Source organism: Mus caroli, unplaced genomic scaffold, assembly GCF_978045245.1.
Source record: "Mus caroli unplaced genomic scaffold, Mus_caroli_1 scaffold_8, whole genome shotgun sequence".
Taxonomy (NCBI): Eukaryota; Metazoa; Chordata; class Mammalia; order Rodentia; family Muridae; genus Mus; species Mus caroli.
Window position 1 is genome coordinate 121,890,223 of NW_028227263.1, and position 10,565 is coordinate 121,900,787.

The window sequence follows — 10,565 nt, forward strand, 5'->3', positions numbered from 1 at the left end:
CCTCTGCCTCCCGAGTGCTGGGATTAAAGGCGCATGCCACCATGCCCTGCCGACACCTATTATTCTTTTTTTTTTAATTTTTTTTACATATTTTCCTCAATTACATTTCCAATGCTATCCCAACAGTCCCCCATACCCTCCCACCCACTTCCCTAACCACCCATTTCCATTTTTTTGGCCCTGGTGTTCCCCTGTACTGGGGCATATAAATTTTGCATCTCCAATGGGCCTCTCTTTCCAGTGATGGCCGGCTAGGCCATCTTTTGATACATATGCAGCTAGAGTCAAGAGCTCCGGGGTACTGGTTAGTTCATAATGTTGTTCCACCTTTAGGGTTGCAGATCCCTTTAGCTCCTTGGGTACTTTCTCTAGCTCCTCCATTGGGAGCCCTCTGATCCATCCAATACCTGACTGTGAGCATCCACTTCTGTGTTTGCTAGGCCCTGGCATAGTCCCACAAGAGACAGCTATATCTGGGTCCTTTCAGCAAAATCTTGCTAGTGCATGCAATGACACCTATTATTCTTAAGTAGAGGGAATCCACATAAATATATACACATCCAAAATACATATACAAATAGAAAAAGTGCCAAAATATTTCTTTGTTCACAGGAATAAGTACCACAAGTTAGGGTTCCAGTTTCATCACATGATAGCTATAACCACTCCAGATATTTATCTTGTGGGCCCTGCTGTCTGTGGTCATTTTCAGGCAGCTGAAAAGGTTAGAGGCTTGATTTTAATCTGAGAAAACAATTTTGTAACTGGGGAAGCAACTGACAGAAAGAGTAATAACTTTGCCTCCTCGTTGTACTATTACCTTTTGTTTCCGGTCTGACAGGCAGGTGTTTCTGATGACTGGAAAAACAGCTTCACCACGGCCCAGAGTGAAGAGTTTGCCACGATCTTTCAGGGGAAGATGTTCATTTGGATGTTGGCATCCTCCCTAGTCCTGAGATTATACCTCTTAAGGCTCTTGATCATGAGCTGTCTTTGCCTCTTTTCTTCTTTATTCTAGATGTATTGAGCAGTAAGTAGTGTGAACCATGACTTGTTCATGCAAAAGATGTTTAACACATATTTATGGAATAAAATTCTTAATGGTATTAATAAAACTGCCTTCTGTGTTTGGCATTTTTCAGTGACTCTGGCTTTCAACAGCTGAATAGCACAGAACAAGGAGCCTTAGGATCTCTGAAGATCAACAGTAAGGGAGAAATTGTGGGGAAGCCTGCAATAAAAACTTCACCAACATGCCTCACAAAGAGACGAGAATCTATAAAAAAAGTTTGAAAGATGGTACAAATAAAATATAGAAGATAAAAGCTAACAAATGTGACCACCAGCATCAGGATAGTACGGGTTGCTCTGGTCTCAGCTTGGCCTCTGGGGTTCTGATTGGGAGTGAGGATGTGCTGCATTCGCTGGCGATGCCTATGGAGGAGAAGTACCATGGAGACACTGGTCCAGACCATGATGCTCATGAATGTGGCATCATGGGCAAATTGCAAGAAGATGATGCCTACACTGAATCCAGAAGTGGAACAGAACAACTTGCTTTTAGAGCCATTATTATTGTCTGTTATCTGTGGACCAGTGACTTTAATTGGAATGTGGATGTTATTTAAGACACTGAAGAACCAGCAACTGTAACAAGAATAACTTGCCATGTTTGTGACACTTGCTCTGAGTATAAGTTTTCCTTTATTAACAGGAACAAGAGTGACAAACTGATTGATACTCAGGACACAGGTGGAACACAAGTTTATGCTTCTTGCCACCAGGCGAGTGAAGAATTCTAATTTACATTTGAGGTCACTTAGAGGATTTCTTGGAGCAAAAGCCATCATGTTGTTTGGAAATATAGTGATCAAGAGAGTCAAGGCATTGGTCACAGCCATGTGGCTTAAAATCACCTGTCTGGGCCTCTGTTGGGAACCAGTCAAGACTGGATAGAAATTATGGACAAATAGACAGACATTGGCCACAGTTCCAACTCCAAACTGGCAAAGCAAGAGGATCTGAAGAGCCACTTCCTCAGTGGTTTTCAGGGATTTATCATGAGCAGACATAAAGAGGCCTTTATTCAACTCTGGAGTGATGATTAGGCAGGACACTGCTATCCTCAGGGGTCTGTTCTATTGTCCATGCTTATCAATTGATTTGGGATAATTTCTTCTCTTGATAAGTGAGACACTATTCTTTCACAATAAAGGAACTTTGCCTGGAGAACAATATAGGGACAGTAACTCAGAATAATATTTTATACTTATTGAATCACTCCTGCCTCGATATATTTTGTATAGCAACTACATCTTTATGATCACATAGGTCAATAACCTACACAATAACACACATTTTCACATACCATGGGCTTTTGATTACGAATAAAGACAGGAAAGAGACTAGTATGAGTATGTAATTCCATCATCAGAATTCAATACAATTAGGAGGGGAGGATGCTGCAAATGGCATGTAAATTAATAAAAATCACTTAATCAATAATAAATTAAAGAGTCCTCCATCAGATTTTGGCATCAGAATTCAACATAATTAGGAGAGAGAAGAGGCTGAAAAAGAAATGAATCTTAATCAATAAAATAAATTAATCCATAAAAAAGAAAAGAAAAGAAAAATACACCATAAAATAATTATGAAAATGTCCTTATATTAAAGTAACATGTTTAAAGTAATGTATATGTTAATAACATGTATGGTTACATATAACAATCAATAAGGTTTGGAAACTGAATTCAGTTGTAGAATACTAAGTTGTTGGCTTTTGAGAAATTTTTTATGCTATTCATCCACACAACCAAATATGAAATATTTGTGATAAATCCACCTGTGTTCTAATCACACAGATGAACATAGGTTTACATATGTATCCTCCATGTGAAAAAAACCAACTGCAAACAATTTACATTTATTCACAATTTTTCTGATCTTAATTTTTGGTCTAAAATGTCAGGTGCCAGAGTCTTACCTACATCATCTCTAGCTTCCTGCCAAAATTATTAACACAATCAGTATTATACCCTTTGCAAGTTGATGCCTAGTCTCCACTTTACTCATTTATTTGTTTTCTATAGGAACATGAGGGCCTCTACCCACCAGATAAAATTCAACATCTCACGTGCATAGGTTACACTAAATGCTGTTTTCTGCTGAGTACTATTCTAGGACACAGACATTTCTTTGAGATGAAAGGAAAATATTTACCTATTTGTATTAAACTGCCGTCTTATAAAAGAAATAATGGTTCATGTTGGCTATAGAACACAATTTTCACTGAAGACAGGAGAAAAGAATTCTAAGCAGAAATCTATGGTTGAAAGAATCCCACCTTCTGTGCCACAGTCAGGATGAAGATGCTCATCTGAAGGCCAGCTGCAGAGCCCAGCTCTTAAAGAATCATATCTCATAGTGCCTGTTACATTGAAGAATTCTCTGTGTCACTCTTTGCCTGAGAAAGAATGCAAGGGAATGGAGATTGGTTTCTTAGTCTCGATGCAGTGCTTTGAAGGTAACCCAGCAGAGTCTAGTTTTCCAGTCTCATAAAATAATAGGGTACATGGATGTGACATCCTTCAGAGAGTATATTATTGTGTCATCTGTGGCGTCCGCACATTTGTCTGCATGGTGTCTTTGGGATACCTCCCATGAAGGAAAAATCATTTATCCCCAGAGCAAACCTCCATTCCTTTCTGATGCTTACTAATGATGTCTAGGAGTTTGTTAGGTGTTAATGAGTACCTGGGCAGAAGTTAGAGGAGCGTTTTCGTGTTCCCTTTGGGAGAATCTAAGTTCTGAATTGATCTTGTAGTCAAATGTGAATTGGGGCGCTCAAGAGTAAAACAAGGGATACATTATGTGCATTTCTACAGAGTACTATTTCACTCTTGCAAAATTATACTGACAATAGGTCTTTGGAGAAAACTGGCAAGAAGTTATTCAGCTTTCCTAATTTCCCAGGAAGTTGCATCATTCCAACTTTCCCCATGTTTATCCCAGGACACATACTTCTGACAAATTTATTAATTGAAGCTACTCTTCCCCACCTGGGTCCTGGGGTTATTCCAGTATCCGCTTCTTTGAAGGTAGATGATGACTTATTTTCTGACATACTCATGAATCCTTATCAGAAGTCTAATATACTTTGTATATTATCTGAGTATCTGAGAATCTGCTGTATAAAGAAGGAACCTGGGTATACAATAAACAAAGACATGGATCCAGCAATCATAAAGAAATAAATAGACCCATCCACACTCATTTCTTCTCTAGGTATAATAGAATACTAGGGACTTATTTTGATATTCAATGATGAAAAGTAAAAACTCAGGTTATAAATATAAGACTTGTATGTTCTAAACCATTATAGACATTCATACCTCAACAAGATTGTCTTAGGCACAAAGAACATACACTTGGATGTATGAGAAACAAGTTATTATTGCACAGTATTTTTTTACTAATGAAAATACCAGCATTTAGATGGGATATATGTGGAAATAAGACAAAAAAGAATAACTTCTCATTAATTGCTCAGATACCTTATGTTTGTCTAGGACGAGCATACAACCATGATTTCAACTGTGAAATTTATGTTGGCTAATTGAATATTACATGTATAATGAGGAATAATCTTAAATGTCAGGTGTTTGTAAAAGTCATGGCATGTTGAAAAATTGGAAATAGACTACAGTGTTATAAAAAACTAAGAGTGATAATGGAACATGAACTGTTAATTTCAGTGTATGTAGGAGGGAATGTAGACAAGAAACTATGGAGAGGAATAACTACCACTAAGTGTCTTTTAAAAAAAACTGTACAGAAACATAGTGCTATTGGGGTATCCTGTAATACATTCACATGCATATTTCAAATGTTTTAATAAGACTGCACTATATTAGGTAGACAGTCCCCCAAGTAGATATTTCACATTGATTAATGTAAACCTCTATTCCAGGATTAGGTGACTTCTTTTTCTAGCTGCTTGACAACTCTCAAACCACAGTCCACCCCACCCCCAAGCATCACAGGCTATTACCATGTGTACTGGCAATTCTCCAAAATGTAGAGGCTGAAGTCACCATATACCAGACACACAGAACATGCAGAAATCAGACTGGAACTTACTTTGAAGGTTTGTATGCCACTCATGTGTCCACAGGGGGTATAAGAAAGGAGGGTGAACCACCAATAGGGTTGCAGACCCCTTTAGCTCCTTGGGTACTTTCTCTAGCTCCTCCATTGGGGGCCCTGAGAACTAACCAGTACCTGCAGAGCTCGTGTCTCTAGCTGCATATGTAGCAGAAGATGGCCTAGTTGGCCATCATTGGGAAGAAAGGCCCCTTGGTCTTGCAAACTTTATATGCCCCAGTACAGGGAAACACCAGGGCCAAAAATTGGGAGTGGGTGGGTAGGGTAGTGGGTGGGTAGGGTAGTGGGTGGGTAGGGTAGTGGGTGGGTAGGGGAGTGGGTGGGTAGGGGAGTGGGTGGGTAGGGGAGTGGGTGGGTAGGGGAGTGGGTGGGTAGGGGAGTGGGTGGGTAGGGGAGTGGGTGGGGAGGGTATGGAGGACTTTTGGGATAGCATTTGAAATGTAAAATAAGAAAATACCTAATTAAAAATGTATAAATAAAAAAGTTCAAGAAACCTAAAACAAACAAACAACCAGACAGATAGATACATAGATTAGAATAAACATCCCAGAAATACACTATATGTTGAACTGATGTTAGACATGGGAATAAAGGCCATATAATGGAGCAGTGACAAAAATTTCAACAAAAGATACTAGAACAATACTCTTTTTTTAAATATAAAAATGTCACTCTAGATATAAGCCTTGTATATTTTACAAGAGTAAAGTGTTGAATTTTGAAATAGTGCTTATCAATGGGTTCTTGCACAAAGAGAAATGCCTTATAATTATTTCCTAGAGAAGAGCTTGTTACTCTTTTGTTAAAATGTATTGGCTCAGTGGAACAGATACTGTGATGAATGAAATGTGATTTCTATATTTTAGCACCAATTACTACTGATGGTAATAATTTGCATATGTGATTGTCTATGTGGTGGAGAACGCTGACTGATAATTTTATTAAATTAACTCTATTTGAAAAAAAAAAGAAAGGGTGAAGCACTCATGTGGAAAACCCAGTTTTCAATTTCTTTTAAAAAAATATTTATTTATTATATATGAGTACACCATTGCTGTCTAGAAACACAGCAGAGGAGGGCATCAGATTTCATTACAGATGGCTGTGATCCACCATGTGGTTGCTGGGAATTGAACTCAGGACCTCAGGAAGAACAGTTAGTTCTCTTAACTGCTGTGCTATCTTTCCAGCCCCAGCCATCTCTCCAGCCCCTAGTTTTCCCTTACTTAAAAGGTGCTACATACAGTACTGGTTGAGAAATGTAGTCAGAAACCCCTCCCTTCTGTGAACCCTGTCAAGTACAGCAATTATGGCCTTGATGAGATATACTCATTGATTCAAGAGTGACATATATGTCATGTGTGAAACTTACTATTTTCTTATTCAACTTAATGCTCTGTCTATGAGCTAGAAATCACAAATGGCACTGTTTGTATTGTCTGTGGGCAGATACAGAACCCAATACTAGTGTTCTTCTTAATGAAGAGAATTGAAACATTTCTTGATGATGTATTGCTACACTTGTAGATCAGTGCATCTCTCAACCCTCATCAGAGAAGCTACTTGGAAGTTAATTAACACAGGAATAGTCAACTGGTCATTGCACAGCAATATGAGTTTGGTATGCTCACTCAGTACTAGAATGTACATATCATACCTATTCCACCAAGGCTTAAGTGTATTTGTAGAACTTGAGGTGAGCAGAATTTTAGAGCCAGAGGTAGTTGATAAAATCAATGAAACAATGTTTTCTGAATACAACAGGGGAGGAGCAGAGATATTAATTCTGAGGGATTTACAAGATTAAGCCCAACCATTACTGTTAGTTCTTTGTCAAAAGGATAGAAGATAGAGTTTTCTGGGTAGACTAACCTCAATTGGGAAAACGCTTTCATCAAATTACCTGTAGTCAATTCTGTAGGGCATTTTCTTGATAATAGTTGATATGATAGTTCCTATGTCAATGGGGAAGCGCTCACACTGGGAAGGTGGTCTGGATAGCACAGGAAACATACTGAGTAAATTATGGGGAACAAGCCAATAAGCCAATCTTCTCTTCCAGCTTCAGTTGTTAAGTTCAGGTTCCTGTTCTGGGTTCCTGCCTTGGTGTCCCCTGATGATTCATGTAACCTGTAAAAAAGTAAACCCTTTCTTCATTGGTTGTTTTATTCATGGCGATTTTTGCAGCAAGTGAAGAGGACTAAGACACTAACAATATCCCAGCATAGTGGGATGAAGGCGGGCACAAAGTCCACTGTTTTAAGGCACTATTTTAAGTGATAATTGATACAGAGATTCAATTTTTAAAAGATTTGACCCCTGTCAGGTTAGTCACATTGTGGAGAAGGCCATCTTCTGAAGAGGAATGGATTTGATGGAAATAGAAGTCAATAGAAAGTTGGATGGGTAGGGCTGAAAGAGTAGATGTGCACAGAGCTTGATGAGTGAGCTGAGTTTGACCCCCAAAATTGAATGAAATCCTCCAAGTTAATATTATTAAGAACTAAAGAATTTCATGTGCCTGAAATCCTAGCCCGTGAAAGGTATAGTGAACTGTCATCTCATGTTTGAAGCCTGCCCCTTCTTAGTAAGTGTTATGATTCTAGGCACTGCTACACAGCAAGGTTCTACCTCATAAAGTTGAGAATATATATGTTTTGTTTTCTATTATTAGAAAAGCTTACATATATTAACAATGAATCTAAATCATTCACATACCACTCATTTTCTGCCATTTCTCTACTCTTTCCAATATATCCAAAGTCATGCTTTCTGTCCTCCTTGTATTTTATTTTATATAAAAAATAGATTTTTTTCTCACGTAGTATATCCTGATTACAGTTTCTTCTTCCACTTTTACTCAAAGTTTCTAAACCTTTCCTTTCCCATTTATATCCATTCCCTTTTTGTCTCTCATTAGGAAACAAACAGGCTTCTAAGGGATAATAGTAAAACTAAGAATATTAACAAAAACCAATAAAAATAACAAAACAATATACTATGAGAAAAAAACTAACACATCAAAATTGAACAAGACTAACAAACAAAAGAAAAGAGCCCAAGATAAGGGACTAGAGTGAGAGACCCACTTGTTTAAATATTCACAAATCCCCCAAACACTAAACTCTCAGCTATAATATAGATACAGAGGGCCTGATGTAGACATGCAGGTCCTCTGTCTCTTCCTTCAGGTTCTGTTTCTAACTTCATGTCCTCTTTTGAAAATTACCCTGTGACTCCATGAGTGCTTTCCATAGAGTTATGGGTGCCTGGTCATGCACCAGACCATGGGCAGAGAGTCACTCATAACAGAAAGAAAAGTGACCCTCCCTCCCTCTCTCCATCCTCATCTAATATCAGGCCATCCTTAGTCCCTCCCTTGTTCAGCTTGTTATGTATACTGTTTGACCATATGCAGGCCTTCTCTTACAAAAAAACTATGAGTTCGCGTATGAATATTTCCATGAATGTAAGTAGGTGCACTAAAAACATGTCTGCTACCCCCAGAGGTCAGAGGATAGCATTTGATCCCCTGGAACTTAAGCCACCTATTGTTCTGAGACCCAAGTGCCTGTTTGAAAACAGAAATTTAAGATTTTCCTTCAACTCTTTGTTTGAAATGATTCATTTATTTTTATTTTCTGTGCATTGACATTTTCTTTGCATGTACATTGTATGGAGTGTCAGATCCCCCGGAACTGGAGTTCTGGTGAGCTGCCATGTGGGTGCTAGTAATTGAACTTAGATCCTCTGTAAGAGCAGACAGTTCTCTTATACACGGAACCGTTTTTCTAACCTTGTTGCAGAGGTTCTGATTTCTGAGCAATCTCTACTGACAACTCTGGTATTTTTAACTGTTATGAGGAAAAATAGGATTAAATCAACCCTGATAAGTTAAATATTTTTTTCTTTCATGCCTCTTCCTGATATTGCCAAGGGAAGATCAATACATTGATAGAAACTCCATTGGTTTTAGAGTATTGACTTTGATCTTACAAATTTTAGATCACAGATATCATAATTTCATCTCACCATTTACATTCCTTTTATAACTCACTCAGTGTTTTTAACATGGAAAGAGTATGGCTTGCATGCTTTCTAGTTCTAGAGTAACATTCAGCCCTTTTGCCTTTAAAAAATTCTCTTCTCTTTTATTACATTTTCATCATATTTTCCTTTCTGTCTTTTTCCTCCCAGTTCCACCCTACAACTTCCACTCTTCTCGCAGGTCCACTCCTCATTTTCCATGAAAAACAGGCAGGCCTCCAACCAAACATGGCATATGAAGTTTCAATAAATTTAGGAACCTTGCTCTATATTAAGGTTGGGTGATGCAACCCATAGGAGGAAAATGGTCCCCAAATTATCCAAGAGTCAGAGACAGTTTCATTATCATTGTTAGGTGTCCCACAAGAAGACCAGGCTGCATAATTATAATACATCTTCAGAGGGCTAGGTCAGATCTTTGCAGGCTACTAGGAGTCAAGTTGTCTCTAACATATCCATCCATGCTGGGTCTCCTCATATTATTTAGCCTGTGCCCTATTAATACATCCATGATATTTCTTGTTCCACCATTCAGCTCACCTGCTCTGAGCTCAGCCTAGGCTACTTCAGTCAGCAGTTATCACATGTAAACAACAGCCAGGAGGGGATCCAGTTCTAGAAGGGCTAAGAGCTAAGTAAGTTCTCTGGAAGCTGCTCCAGATAACAATTAGGAATGGAGAAGCTTCTCCAGAGCCTGAAGATAAGCAGGGGCCAGAGTAATTTTGATTTCAGTTTCCAGAAGAATATTCTAACTTATTTCCAAAAATAAAAAAGTCTGTTTGGAAGGATAGCAAGCTTCTTTCCAGAGGTGCTCAAGGAGATAAAACGGCCTGGTAGAGCACTTGAGAGGTGGGAGCAGGAGTTCAAAGTAATCACTGGTACAGAGCAAGTTAGAGGCCAAGCATGGGCTATAATGGACTGTCTCAACACCCAAGAGAGAGCATATCATGTGAGTTATTTTGTGATTGGGTTACCTCACTCAGGATGATACCCTCCAGATGCATCCATTTGCCTAGGAATTTCATAAATTCATTATTTTTAGTAGCTGTATCTATCCCTCTGTTGAGGGATATCTGGGTTCTTTCTAGTTTCTGGCTATTATAAATAAGGCTGCTATGAACATAGTGGAGCATGTGTTCTTATTACCAGTTGGAACATCTTCTGGATATATGCCCAGGAGAGGAATTGCTGGATCCTGTGGTAATACTACTATGTCCAATTTTCTGAAATTTATTATGCAAACGGCAAGAGGACTTTTATTTCAAGAGTGCTCTTGGGCCCACAGTCATACACCACACAGGGCTAGAGGACCAAGGTGCCCCGAGTAGCTGGGTAAGGCGGTATTTAAAGGA

At 38.7% G+C, this 10,565-nt stretch overlaps 1 protein-coding gene across 1 annotated transcript; it reads right to left on the reverse strand.

Moving 5' to 3' along the window:
• Positions 1–1,050: 1,050 nt before the first annotated feature.
• Positions 1,051–2,102, reverse strand: LOC147003396 (vomeronasal type-1 receptor 4-like). Its single transcript, XM_085840980.1, has one exon. It carries the CDS (start codon positions 2,070–2,072, stop codon positions 1,155–1,157), a length of 918 nt encoding a protein of 305 aa, XP_085697106.1. The 5' UTR covers positions 2,073–2,102; the 3' UTR covers positions 1,051–1,154.
• Positions 2,103–10,565: the final 8,463 nt, after the last annotated feature.

Bases quoted from the DNA above. Each gene is read 5' to 3' on its own strand.
- LOC147003396 (XM_085840980.1), bottom strand. From the start codon at position 2,072: ATGTCTGCTCATGATAAATCCCTGAAAACCACTGAGGAAGTGGCTCTT.